This window comes from Pelophylax lessonae (assembly GCF_965119305.1).
Source record: "Pelophylax lessonae genome assembly, chromosome: 7".
Taxonomy (NCBI): domain Eukaryota; kingdom Metazoa; phylum Chordata; class Amphibia; order Anura; family Ranidae; genus Pelophylax; species Pelophylax lessonae.
The window spans coordinates 195,050,700-195,065,777 of record NC_138774.1 but is presented as its reverse complement, the minus strand read 5'-3'; the positions used below and the strand labels follow the sequence as shown (position 1 = coordinate 195,065,777).

The following is a 15,078-nucleotide window of genomic DNA, read 5'->3' as shown; positions in this document are numbered from 1 at the left end:
CCAGGGCTATGCGTCCTCGCGACTGGGAAGATCATAAGGATCTAGGATATCCAGTGCGTCTCCCAGTCCAGCAGTTGATTGTAGTTCTCACTGGAACAAACTTGATTGTAGTTCAGAAAATAATAAAAGAATAAACTTCTATTTAAAAAGGAAGAGATGCCTGGACCAGAGATCCCAGGAAGGAACTAGGTCCTTACTCCTGACTAGGCAGAAAAAAACTGAAGCCCTATAGCAGTAAGTGAGAGTATATCCCCTAGGAGTGACCTATAGGCGTAGTCAATTTTTTCCCGCCTACTACTCCTGAAAGAGAAATTAAAAATTCCTTTAAACATCTTGCCTGGAGAGTCCCCTTAATGTGCCTGTAAAATGGCCATCTGTATGATGTATGTAACCTGTTGCAGCAATACTGACATTTCTAAAGGAAAAATTTTCATTTAAACTTGCTAGCGGCTGTAATGTACTGTCGGCTCCCAGCAATACAGATAAAAAAAAAATGCGTAGGCCCCCCCCCCCCCCTCCCCACGCCAGAATTAAAAAAAAAAAAAAAACGGTGTAGGGTCCCCCCAAAATCCATACCATATGAACTTCCTGATTTAAGCCATGTCTCTGCACTTCCTGGTTGCCAGAATATTGTGCCTTCACCAGCCAATATCTCGCTTGTCTCTCCGTATCTTTGCTACCATTCGTTACCGACATTTGGCTTGTTCCTCAACTACACTTCTTCTTGATCCCTACCTGCTATATCTGCTACTGGACCCTGGCTTGCTCACCTCCTGGTGGAGCGATCCTGAGGACCAGAACCTGGTGCTTACACACAGCAAAGTCCATCTCCACCATCAGGAGCTCTGGTGATTACCGGTTAGTACTTTGATTTCGCACCTCGGGTGAGCATGCTTCATCTGCCAGGGTGACCTGCCTGTGTTCTTATCCTGCTGGTTCCTGTGTCAGATTCCACTGCTATAGCAACTAGTCTTCGAGCCTGACCCCTGTACGTGGCATATTGACTGTGCGCTCGGTGCCGCGAGAGTACAGTTATTAGACGATTACCTGAATGGGCAATGTTTAGGCCAAACTTATGCTCAGCCCAAACAGTTCACCCATCCCTAGTGGTGCCTGAACACTGTAAATCCTCACAGTTACTCTTGCTGGGCGTAGGAACGGGCCCTGCTGTTAAAAATTAGAAACAAAAATTGAAATTACATGTACTTGCCATACAAGTGCAGAAAAATTGGTCCTTGAGTGTTGGTGGTGCCTGAACACTGTAATCCAGGGGTAATGAATTAAAATTCAAGGAGGTCCGGTCGCTAAAATTTTCTTTGGGCCGAGGTCCGGATCTGAAGTCTGTGCTATGACTCAGAAAGATGGGCAAAACAAAACGTGTTCATCAGCGTTGTTCTTAACATAAAATATGCCCATTTGAGTGCCCCTTAACATAAAATGTGTCCGAGAGCGTGACCCTTAGCATAAAATTTGCCCATCAGCGTGACCCTTAACATAAAATAAGGGGCACGCTGATGGGCACATTTTATGTTAGGGGGCACTCTGATGGGCACATTTTATGTTAGGGGGCACGCTGATGGGCACATTTTATGTTAGGGGGCACTCTGATGGGCACATTTTGTTAGGGGGCACGCTGATGGGCAAAACAAAACGTGTAAATCAGCGTTGCTCTTAACATAAAATATGCCTATTAGAGTGCCCCTTAACATAAAAAATGCCCATCAGTGTGCCCCATAGCATAAATATGTCCATCAGAGTGTACCACAGCATAAATATGCACATCAGCATGCCCCTTAACATAAAATATGCCCATCAGTGTGTACTACAGCATAAATATGCACATCAGCATGCCCCTTAACATAAAATATGCCCATCAGCATGACCCTTAACATAAAATAAGGGGCAAGCTGATGGGCACATTTTATGTTAGGGGCACTCTGATGGGCAGAACAAAATGTGCCCACCAGCGTGACCCTTAACATAAAATATGCCCATCAGCGTGCCCCTTAGCATAACATTTGCCCATCAGCGTGACCCTTAACATAAAATAAGGGGCACGCTGATGGGCATATTTTATGTTAAGGGTCACGCTGATGGGCACATTTTATGTTAGGGGCACTCTGATGGGCAGAACAAAATGTGCCCACCAGCGTGACCCTTAACATAAAATATGCCCATCAGCGTGCCCCTTAGCATAACATTTGCCCATCAGCGTGACCCTTAACATAAAATAAGGGGCACGCTGATGGGCATATTTTATGTTAAGGGTCATGCTGATGGGCACATTTTATGTTAGGGGGCACCCTGATGGGCATATTTTATGATGGTGGGATCGCTGATGGGCAAAAGAAAACGTGTAAATCAGCGTTGCTCTTAACATAAAATATGCCCATTAGAGTTCCCCATAGCATAAATATGTCCATCAGAGTGCCCCTTAACATAAAATATGCCCATCAGTGTGTACCACAGCATAAATATGCACATCAGAGTGCCCCTTAACATAAAATATTCCCATCAGCGTGACCCTTAACATAAAATAAGGTACACTCTGATGGGCACATTTTATGTTAGGGGGCATTCTGATGGGCAAAACAAAACGTGTAAATCAGCGTTGCGCTCAACATAAAATATGCCCATTAGCGTGCCCCTTAACATAAAATATGCCCATTAACGTGCCCCTTAACATAAAATATGCCCATCAGCTTGTCCCTTAGCATAAAATATGGGGCACATTTTATGTCAAGGGAGTACTCTGATGGGCATATTTTGTTTCTTTTATGGGGCACTCTAATGAGCACAACAAAATATGCCACTTGTCTGCACACTTGTTAAAGCTTGAGAGGTTTTTTTTTAAATGCAGATATTCCCCTCTAAAAATGTGCTCCACATACCTGGAGCCAGGAGCTGTCCAAAAGCCGCGAACAGGGGGGCGGGGCGTGCACATAGTGTCACACCCTAGCTCGCTGCCCTGCTTAGAGGAAGCCGCAGTCAGGAGCAGGGGGCGGGACGCGCGAGTGACGTCACGCCCCTACTCGCGGCCCGACAGGACACCGCAATGTCTATCAGTCAGGAGCAGGGGGCAGGGCGCGCGCGTGAGGTCACGCCCCTACTCGCGGCTCGCGGCCTGACAGGACACCGGCTGCAAGTGAGCCGGGAGCCGCAGTGAGGAGGGGGCAGAATACAGGTGGCGGTCCGGGCGGAAGCATCGCGCGGGCCGCCAATGGACCGCGGGCCGCCATTTAGTGACCGCTGCTGTAATCCCTTACAGTTACTCTTGCTGGGTGCAGGAACAGGCCCTGTTGTTAATTTTTTTTTTTTTTTTTTTTACGGTTCAGCAACTGGGGTAGCGAAATTTGCCTGCTGGTCAAATCAACAGGTGGTGTACTGCTAACAGAATGGGTGCAAGTACCTGTGTCACCCATTGATCATCCCTCTCAGTGCAGGTTTTTGAGAGGACTTGAGGTATAGTTCGGGTAAAGATCCCAGATGAGGAGCAAGGAGAAGTCTGCATTTTATTATGATGAGGGTTCTTCAGGTGCTGTTGCCAACGGACTGCAAGGTCCTCATATGTCTTATCAAGCAAGTGGTGCCCAAGCGGCTGCTGTTCTGGCCACACTTGATCCACTTCAGACAGAGATTGCAAACAGCAACGCTGTGGTCTGCTGCACGTGTTGAAAAAAGCCCACACTAATGAACTTTTGGAAGTCAGCGGGGAGTTAGCAGCGCCCTGCACCTGTGGAGCTCTGTGGTGTGATGCAATAGGGTGGCTGCCCTAAAGCTGGCCCCTGGAGGATATTCTGCCTCATTGGAATTGTGCCGCTTCCTCCTCCTCACTTTCCTCCTCTATTCTTTCAGTCATCCAAGTACGGTCAGTGACCTCATCATCTTCTCCCTCCTTGTCACTGGAGCAAACTTGGCAGTATTCTGCAGCTGGGGGAACATGACCGCTAGTTTCTTGTTCATCATTGTCAACCCCCTCTCTCTCGGCTCACTTTATTCCCTTCCTAAACCTGGGAACCAACATCAGAGCATTCAAATTGCTGTGCATCCGAGGCACCATGTAACTGACACTATGGTCGAATAATTCAGGTGACTCCTCCGTGCATGACGGTGAGGCTATGGAAGGAGTAGCTGTGGACAAGGAGCCTGTGGAATAGGCCGTTTTGGCAGCTGCGGTGGAAGGCAAACTAGTATGAGCCTGGGTGACAGAGGATGACTCCACCAACTCTTCTGCATGTTGTGGCTCAAAAAAATGGCCAGCACTGGAAAAAAAGGAGAAGCGTGCTCCGCCTGCAGAGGATGCACCATGTCCACCACGACCACCACTTTTTGTGGACACAGAGGCTGCTTGCTTGCTGCTTGCCCTCTTTTAGTGGCCTGTGAGTGTTTGCCTCTCCTTGTTTGCCTTTCGGACATGATGGGAATTTTTGGGGGGGTGGTTTAAAACTTTTTACTATAGAATGTGGGATGGAAATATGATGCTTGGGTGCAATACTTTTGTGCTTGGTGCACTTTAAAACGTTTTATTATTCTTTTTTATTTTTTTGGGGGGAGGGGGGGTTTATAACTTTTTATTATAGAGTGTGGGAAGGGAATATGGTGCTTGGGTGCAATACTTTTGTACTTGGTGCACTATAAACCGTTTTATTATATATATATATATTTTTTTTTTTATAAGAAAAACTTAGTAAAGCCAAAAAAAAGAAAACCCCAGCTAATGCAGAAGGAATAGCACCTCTGACGCAAAAGGGGGGACAGCAATTATGCCATAAATAACATTATTGCTGCTGCGCCACAAAAAAAACCACTGCTGACACAGAAGGAATAGCACCTGCAACACAAAAGGGGGGACAGCAATTATGCTCTAAGTAAAATTATTGCTGCTTCACCACAAAAAAAAACACTGCTAGCGCAGAAGGAATAGCACCTGCAACACAAAAGGGAGGACAGCAGTTATGCCCTAAATAAATTTAGTGCTACTGCGTCACCAATAAAAAAAAAAACACTTCTGACGCAGAAGGAATAGCACCTTCAACACAAATGGGGGACAGCAATTATGCCCTAAATAAAATGAGTGCTGCTTCGCCACAAAAGAAAGAACCCACTGCTGACGCAGAAGGAATAGCACCTATGACACAAAAGGGGGGACAGCAATTATGCCATAAATAATATTATTGCTGCTGCACTACAAAAAACCCACTGCTGATGCAGAAGGAATAGCACCTGCAACACAAAAGGGGGGACAGCAGTTATACCCTAAATAAAATTAGTGCTACTGCACCCCAAAAAAAAACCCCACTGCTGAAGCAGAAGGAATAGCACCTGCAACACAAAAGGGGGGACAGCAATTATGCCCTAAGTAAAATTAGTGATGCTTCACCACAAAAAAAAAACCACTGCTGACGCAGAAGGAATAGCACCTGCAACACAAAAGGGAGGACAGCAATTATTCCCTAAATAAAATGAGTGCTGCTGCGTCACCAAAAAAAAAAAAAAAAAAACCCACTGCTGACGCAGAAGGAATAGCACCTGCAACACAAATGGGGGGACAGCAATTATGCCCAAAATAAAATTAGTGCTGCTGCGCCACAAAAAAATAACCCACTGCTGACGCAGAAGGAATAGCACCTGCGACACAGAAGGGGGAGTACTAATAATGCAGCATTAGAACCTGATGCTGCAAAAAAAAAATAATGAAAAGAAAAGAAAAAAATATATACAGTATATATCAATGAAAAAACAAAACAAAATGGGAGATCAGAGGGGTGACACAGACGTGTTGTATACACCAACACTTCAGTGGCCCCACTACATTGTGTTACACAAGAATCACAGCACAGCACTACACTGACTGCGCTACACATGAATCAGCCCTACACTACACTGCACTGCAGTACACTGTGTTACACAAGATGAATCAGCACAGCACTACACTACCCTGACTGCACTACACTGTGTTACACAAGAATCAGCCCTACATTACACTGCATTGCACTGACTGCATTAAATATGAAAGCACAATCCAATAACTACGTGTCTAATCTCCACTAACACACTACACATGGCTGCCGTGTAAGCAGCCTTATATAGTGTGGGGCGTGGACTTAGCCCCTGAGTCATGATTGGCTAAAGGCTCCCTGCCTTTGGCCAATCATGGCTCTAACAGGACATTGTGCTGTGATTGGCCGAAGCATACAGGTCAGGTGCATGCTTTGGTCAATCACAAGCATTTAATGCACTGCAATCTCACAGTGCATTATGGGGCACTCATCAGCGGGCGAGCTTCCTGCTGAGCGACACATTTGTACGTGTGTTCAGCGAACACATGATGTTCGCGTTGAACTTAGGTGCGACTCAAACGTTCAGCCCATCACTACTATAAATGTGAGCTGATATGCATTCCCCAAATACAGATTTAATTAAAACCAATATTGCTCTAAATTCCATAAAATGATTGTAAACGCATGATAGTATGATAACTGCGTCAAACAGGTTTAACACCTTTCGTGGACTGTGTTCCACCACTTCCTGAGGAGCAGGCGTATAATGCGTATTTGCAAGAAATATATGTATAAAAAAAATACCAATATGGTCTGATAATTGGAAGGGGGAGAGGAAGGGGGAGGAAAAACCCATCCCTAAGCAACTTACAATTCAGCTCAGATCTCAAAAACAAAAGTTGGACTTGGCCAAAAATAAGTTGGACTTGTCTTCTGTTCCTGGGAGCTGCGATTCGGCACCAGGAGCCTTCCCCTTACCCCTGCCCTTACCCCGTTACGCATTGGCGCCGTACGCGTGATGTCATTCAATTATGTCATACATGTCATACATTTAATGATGTTTTTCAATGAATGGAGACCATTTCCTGAAAGACTAGTCCAGACAAAAGAGGTTCTGAAATTTAGGTAATATCATTCAAATCTAGGACTGTATGGAACGTTAAAGTGGAACTTCACTCTGCCAATCAACAGTGATTGTTTTTAAACCTCATGCTGCTAGCATTAGTAAATAGATAGGAAAGTATATCATATTTACTTGTTTTAAACTTTTTTTATACATTTCTTAAATTACTTTCAGGTTTCCTGCCTAGACAAATGATGTCATACATCCCAGGAGTCTTCAGGTAGGGAGAAAAAGAGGAGGGGTTTTCTCAGCCAAGCACACACTCCTGCATGCATGCTTGAGCTAAGGGCAGATGGATTCCAGGAAGTAATTGCTACATAAAAAAATTGGCCCTTACTCAAGTAGGCCACACCCAGAAATGCTAGGAGGTTGTTTTTCAAAGTGATTTCTCAACTAAATACATAACAGAGACATGGATGCATTGGGGGGGGGGGGGGGGGAGTGCTTTAAATATTAAAAATTAATTAAATAGTGTTTTTGGTTTGTGGTGCTCAGATGCAGTGAAGATCCACTTTAAGCTGGGTTCACATATATGCGAATTGGATGCGTTTTACACCGCATCCAATTCATATAACATGTAAGTGTGACTGGCTTTCAGTGGAGCCGGTTCACACATGTCTGGGGTGGCTGCGAATTTGAAACAGATCCTGTGCATTTTGGGTCCGGTCAGGTACGAATTCAGGAAAAAATTTGCACCTGACTCGCACCTGAACACAAACACACAGGACACTGGACTGCAAACTGCAGCTGGACCTGTGTGAACCCAGTCTCAAGAAAAAAAGCTGAAAGCTTGGGAGGGCAGCTGAAATCTTTATAGGAAGCTGCCAATACTACTTCTATTATCAAATTTTTGACTATAGTTTTGTAATACTTTGCTTGTAAAATCTTATCCTATATGCATAAAAGACCTGTGATCAGGAAACTAAATTGGCCAAACTTAAAGAGCCTTGGTGCTCAGACTTGCCACAGTTGGAGGAGGAAGTTTGGGATGAGCTTCTTGGATCCCAGTTTGATGGAATTATAGCGGCTGGGGATAGAGTGATACAACTTAATTACTTGCACAGAATATATTATACTCCGTATAGATTACATACTACATGTATATGTTTTTTGTCACGATACTGGTACTCATATTCTATCTTGTTTTTCGTATGGGTCAGATGGTTGGGAGGGGGGGAGGGAGGGGTTTTCTTGTTGACTCAGTTTCAAGATGGTCCATTATGTCAGATTTCCTAATGACTGTATGATCCTTGTATACGCATTTCCTGTTTTTGACTGTCTTTTGTAAACTGTTTTATTTCCAATGTTTTGGAGTAATTGTCTGTTTACCTTTGTATTAATAATAAAATACCTTTAAAAAAAAAAAGAACTGTGAGATCACTAAAGAGGAAATCCTAGATATGTACAATATGAAAAGAGGCGGGATGCTATCACTATGACCAGAAAACACTAAGGCTCCTTTCACACAGGCGGACCGTTTAGATCTGCCTGTCAGTTTTTCAGGTGGATCTGAACGGATGCCCAATGTCTCTCTATGGGGCATCGGATGTCAGCAGAGACATATCTGCTGACATCCGATCCACACCGTCAAATCTGGACGGAAGGAAACCCTATTTTCCATCCGTCCAACGGATCGGATGAGAACGGACAGGCGGTCCGTTCTCATCTGATTCCCCCCTAGAAAACAGCAGGGACCTGACAGCTCTGTCTCTGCACACAGCGCGTAGACAGAGCTGCCTTCCGCCTGCTCAGTGGGGGATTGGCGGATCGATCCCCCGCTGATAAAATCTGAGTCTGCCGACGGACTCCCATGTGTGAAAGGGGCCTAAAGAAAATTTAAGTGATCATGAGGTTCTTTTAACAAGTTTTGGGATGAACATAGATTGCTATAGTACACTGTTCTGCCATGGGTGAAATCTATAGCTATACCTATAATGACTACTAGCTTGCAGTAACCACATTAGGCAAAATCTACATAGGAGACTTTTAGTAGTTGTGTTGCACCAATAAATTGCCAGTGATAAAAGAAAAGTATGAAGTTTCCCAAAAAATGTGACATTTTAATAAGGCTAAACAAGGGGAAAACAGTGCCCAGCATTGTAATGCAAGGTACCGTTCTGTGAAAACCTTCCTGCGCGTACACTAGCCCAATTGGAAATCGGAAAGTTTTCAACTTCCACTCTTACCTCTGTTTTCTTTGCTTTAGTTTTTCTTCCAGAATTTGAGTATTCAGATTGGTGGTCCTCTTTTTATAGTCCTCTGATTGCTGCCGCTGCCTGTTCCAACAATATTATGGAGTTAGATCTGAACTTCATTTATAGAGTAATTGCCGGTTCACATATATGCAATCCGGGAACCCTGCGAATCCACTGCGGGTTCCTTCATCGCATTCAAATCGCAGGCAGTTCACACTGCCATATGCGAATTGCTGGGGGTGTCAATACAAAGTTAACGACACCCCAAGATCAGTTTGCATATTGCAGTGCGAACTGTCAGTTCGGACATGAATCGGATCGCATTGGTGTGAACCATCATGCAATCGGATTCTGCTGCAGACCCATAAAAGGGTCCTGTGCGAGTTGTGTCTGAATGCGATGCGAATTCAGCCATACAACCTGTATGGCTGAATTTGCATCGCACAGACATCGCATGTGATTTTCAGAGCAGTGCGCTCCGAATAGCATGCGATGTCTGTCATCGCACTAATGTGAACCGGGACTAATGCTGAAATACAATTGAAAATTGGAGTTACTGAATATATCATGGGCACACAACAGAGCTTAATATAATATTTCCAAATACTACCCATAGACAAAAAATGGTGGTCACCATTTTCAATCTCTTTGAGTGAGGATGTTGCCTCTATAAGTGGACCCGGACTCTGCTGGCTGGCCCTTATCAAAAAGTTGATAAGTCAGAAAATCTGTAATACTTTCTGCTATTGTCTCCTGTAATAAGCAGGACAACAGCACCTGTCGGTGTTGTTTATCCCACTCATCCCCAGAGTAATGGTGGTGCCTGTGAGCCATCAGATGGATCATAAGTGAATGGATAAAGCCGACCATACATGGATTGAAATTTGTTTGATTCAGCATGGAATTTCCTGACAGACTCCATGGCAGCATACATATGGGTTTAGCCCCGCCTCCTCTCCTACCCTATAGGACCGCACTAGAAAAAGTTATGCTCAGTGCTAGGGGCCACGTTAGTTTTTTGTCCTCCTCCTAGGACTAAAGTGAAGTCTTACCTGTTTTGAAGATATCTGCAGGCTGCAGCCCAGGCCTGGCTGAGTGCATGCGATGTCATGGAATCATGCATTGTTTTCCTCAAGAGTCCAGCAATCCCCAGCTATTAGGGTGTGGACACAGACAATGGATGCAGTGCCATGAAGAGCTCATAGCCTGCCCATTGGCAGGCAAGTGTCATTCTGGCCATACGTCTCAACTATTAGCGGAGGCCATTAAATGCCCTGGTCGTGCACAGCAGCAGCATATTCCTGGTTCCTGGTCTGGTCATGGGGGTGCCGTTCGTAGCGATTTATACTCCGGATTGTGTCTTCGGCCATGGCGGCTGGAACGCATCTGCACTGCACTCCACTGCTTCGGTTGTGTCCAGCGCCCTTCTGCACAGCAGCGGGCCACGCTTGAACGGTTCCAGCAAAATGGTGGTTGCACATGCTTGCGAGAGCCGACGGGCGGTGATGGTCCTGGTGCAGGCGCACTGCGGGGCACGGTGATCAGCAGCAGATGGCAAATTTAAACAGCTGTAGAACCTTGGATGTACTGCGGGCTTGTGCGTCAGCTTCCCCAGGCATTGCAACTTGTAGCTGAGGTGAGTGCTTATGCTCCAGATCCCCTGTGCTAAAGGCTATTGTATGTCTCTCTCTCACCTATTGCTTTTTATGGTTACTTTCCAGTTCCTTGGCTGAGCCTATTTGCTATGGATGTGTCACTGCCCCCCTGTGGCAAACCCTTCTGCTGTAGGTAAGATTGGCTGGTTAACCCCTTATATTCATGTCAGGTTCGGGTTTTCTGAACAGGAGCTTTTAATCCTTCCTTTTCCTCTCAGCCCTTCTAGGTCTGAACGCGGCAAGCGAAGGTAAAAACCCTCCTGGGTCACAACACCATCATTCCTCTTCAGGATTTAGACGCCATAGGTCACCTTCCAGATTTAGGCGTCACAGAGGAGATTCCAAAACCTCATCTGGGCACTGCCCTCACCGCCACTCCAGCCTCTCTGAGAGGACAGCTTGCTGGGGATGTGGGCCCCAGGTCTCAGAGAGCAAATCACTCTGTGAGCCATGCTATACCCAGGCCGTGGGAGAGAGAGAGGGTAGAAACCAGGAGGTGGAGTTTCTGGTCAAACGGGTGGTCCGAGAATCCCTTAAAGAAATGGATTCCAGCCGTACCCGCAGCCCTTCTGCTGGTGTGGTGTGCCCCCCTACGAGGTATGATCTTGGTGTGCCAGGTCCCTCACAGCCAAGCCATTCTTTAATTGAAGCCTCAAACAGTAAGGCAGAGGCAGATAACCCTAGTGCAGGTTTTGATTTTGCCTTGGCATCACCGCTGGTGGGAAGAGGCAGTAGAGTCCCCTGCTAAACTTCAAAAAGAACACTTAATTTATATTTTTCTCTTCCTGGGTGAACTTGGCAAGATTATCACAGATGAGTGGGGCAGGTGTTGAGAGAAAACTCCTTGCTAACGAAAGTGGCGAAGATTTATCCGTTCAAAAGTGAGGAGGTGAAACATCTGGAATTGGCTCCTCTTGTTGACGCAGCCATGATTAAATTGGTGAGGCATGTCACTCTCCCATTAGAAGATATGGTATCCTTCAAGGATGGCCTTGAGAGGCAAATCGATACTGAGCTCAAACGGATCTATGTAACTGCAGGTATGGCCTGTAAACTAGCCCTGGCCCATGCAGCCATGTCAAAAGCAATGGAGGCCTGGACGGATAATGTGGATGCGACCCTGAGAAGCGTTTCTGAAGAGGTGGCCAGGAGTCCAGCCGTTCATTAACTGAGGCTGGCATCAGCACTTCTGGGGGAGGTTTCTCTCAACATTATCCACCTGGTGGCATGGTTCATGCTCTCTTCTGTCATGGCCAAGCGCACCTTATGGCTGCATCCCCGGTTAGCCAACCCTGCTCCTAAACAGGAATGGTGAAAGATCCCCTTCGAGGGTTCCTCTCTCTTTGGCAACAAATTGGACAGCGCCATCGCTCGTGCCATGGGTGGTAAGTCAGGGTTCCTGTCCCAGGATCGACGCCTGCTAGGCCAGAAGAAAGCTTAGCCCAGGCAGGGCTCATAGCATGCGAGGGATGCTCGTCTCTATACTAGAGGACCTAGAGGAAAAGCAGTCTTTAGTCCAGAAGTTTTTGAAAGGAGCATCCACGAGTGGCCGGGAAGCCACTAAACCTCCTTGATATTGGGCTCAGGCAGACCAAGTCGGGGCTTACTTGCACCATTTAAAGCACGTCTGGGCAGCCTCGATCAAGGATTACTGGACTGTCAAAAAGTCTCATCAGGTCACGCTCGGGTATTCAGCAGCCCCCTCTTGCTCAGGTTTGTTCCCACAACCTTACCACACTCCAAAGAGAAAAGGCATGTTCTTCTGTCTTATGTAAGTTCACTGGTGGCACAGGGCGTTGCCCTGCCAGTTCTGCCTGGCGAAAGATTTTGGGGTGTGTACTCGCCCCTCTTCATGGTTGTGAAGAAGAACGGCTCCTGGAGACCAGTCATAGATCTTACCCACTTACTGTAAATACCTCCATCAAGAAAGAGAAATTCAAAATTGAGACACTGTTTATAATCCGTCAAGTGGTTCAGCCAGATCTGAAGGACGCTCACTTCCATGTCATGATAGCGGAAGATTTCCAGAGATTTCTTCACTTCACTGTAGGCCAGACCCACCTTCAGTTTACCTGCCTCCTGTTCGGGTTTATGACTTTGCCTTGTGTATTTTCAATAGTCTTATTGGCTGTTGTAGCCCTGATCAGCAATAGGCATTCATCTGCACCATTAATTAGATGACCTGCTTTTGCTGTCTCCGAAAAGGGAGCAGCTCTTAGTACACAGAGCTCAAGTTATCTCTACACTCCTTGAGTTCGGCTGGCTATTGAACCTGGAGAAAAGTCATCTTGAGGCCACACAGTCTCTGGTATTCCTCGGGAGCCCAATTCAACACGGTCAGGAGCACCATCTCCTTGCCCCTGGCGAAAATCTGGTAATATCCTCCTCTCATCTCTGGGCCTCACAGTGTCTGAAGATCATTGGCCTCATGGGGGTCATGACGCCTATGGTGAAATGGGCACAGTGGAAAATGCAGCCTTTCCAAAAGGGCTTCCTCCAGCAAGCCCAGGGAGCCGGGATCATTCAATCTATGTAACTTAGTCTATGCAAAAGAGCCTTCCTTGGTGGCTGCAGTGCAAACCTCCTCAACTGTTACTCCATCGTACCCGTTTCCTGCATCATGATCTCAATGGACGCCAGCAACACGGGCTGAGACACTCATTGCATGATGGAAGTAGCCCAGGGCAAATAGAGTTTTCCATCTCGTGGAATAGTTTTCAATATCCTGGAACTTCGGACAACTCTACAAGCCTTTCATCACTTAATGGCGGGAGCTTTGGTTCTTCTAAGATTAGACAACACAACAGAGGCAGGGAGGAACCCGCAGTCTCTCTCAGTTGAGGGAAGTGGAGCCAATCATGACCTGGGCTCAGGAAAATTTGTTCATCCTAATGGCAGTCTATCTCCCCGGAGTCCTGAATGTTCAGGCAGACTTTTTTTGAGGATGCGGCTAGACAAAGAGTGGGCACTCCATTCTAAAGTCTTCATGTGGGTCCTGTCCCTGGGAGTCACCCCTGGGGTAGACCTATTTGCCTCGCTGTGCAACTTCACAATAGAGAGGTACAATTCGTGGTGTCGTTATCCCCAGGCCTTCAGCATAGATGCCCTGATGGATCAGTGGAGGTTTCGCAAGGCCTGCGCCTTTCCCCCGGTTTCTGTCATCCTCTGGTTCTTGCTGAGACTCAGGATATAAGAGGCAGCTATAGTGGCAATAATTCCATACTGACAGAACAGGTTTTGGTTTTCGCTGTTGGCACAGCTCAGTTTTTGGTATTCAGCTCCTCTGCCCTCCAGACTAGACCTCCTGTCACAGGCAACTGCCCTACATCCCTGTCTGGCTCATCTGCACCTGATGGTCTGGTTTTTTAGAGCGGAAGGCTGGAAGCCTTAGGCTGGCTAAGCAAAGCCATCTCTACGCTGTTAATTTCCAGGAGAGTAAGCACTAACAAGATCTATGAAAGGATATAGTCCAAGTTTACAGGCTACAAATCCACCACTGTGGGCTCTATCAGGGATCTGGAAATACAGGATATCCTGGGTTTCCTACAGTCAGGCCTGGACCTGACCTTATCAATCAGCTCACTTTAGGTTCAAGTATCCACAATTTCTGCTTTCACTCTGGTATCTTGGGCCAGATACCCTCTTCAACAGTTCTTCTGAGAAGCAGCAAGGCTTAGGCCTCAGAGGAAACCAAGATTCCCCAAGTGGGACCTTCCACTCGTCCTTGACTTTCTCTCAAAAACTGCGATGAAGCACACAGAACGGTTCTCTATAAAAGAGCTTTCCCTCAAAGCTGCCTTCTTGGTGGCCATCACATCAGTAAAAAGGATCTCCAAAATTAGTGCTCTGGGATGCAATGAGCTGTTTCTAACATTCTTGTCATGTGGTGCTGATTCCTACGGTGGGTTTAAACCCCAAAGTGTCATCTGTCTTTCATGAGAACCAGAAGATTGTCATGCAAACGTTCAGACCCGCTGAAAGCTCCAACATTCATCCGCTAAATGTGGGAGAAATCCTAAAACTGTATCCAAAAGCCCCAGCTCCCTTCCGTCGGTCTGGCCATCTGTTCGTTCTTTTCCATGGGAAGAATAAGGGTACGTGTGCCTCTTCCAGAGGCATTGCAGCTTGGATTGTTTAGTCCATTCAGTGGGATTTAAAAGCTAAGGGCTTTGTGCCTCCAGAGGCGGTGACTGCTCACTCAACTAGAAGTGTTTCTACATCATGGGCAGCCTCTCGGGACGTTGTCCCTGAAGTGATTTGCAGACCCGCCTCGTGGTCTTTGATTAACACCTCTATGGCTCATTACTGTGTTGAACTGGCCTCTT

The 15,078-nt window shown here is 46.3% G+C and overlaps 1 protein-coding gene across 1 annotated transcript in view; it reads right to left on the bottom strand.

The window, feature by feature from the left end:
* The window catches only part of LOC309560565 (synaptonemal complex central element protein 1-like), a gene marked incomplete at its 5' end in the record, with an annotated part of 145,026 nt that overhangs the window by 31,580 nt on the left and 98,368 nt on the right, over positions 1-15,078 (bottom strand). The window contains one exon of the mRNA XM_082264190.1: positions 9,090-9,179. Within this exon, the coding sequence (XP_082120316.1) occupies positions 9,090-9,179 (90 nt within the window). The remainder of the gene's footprint in view (positions 1-9,089; positions 9,180-15,078) is intronic.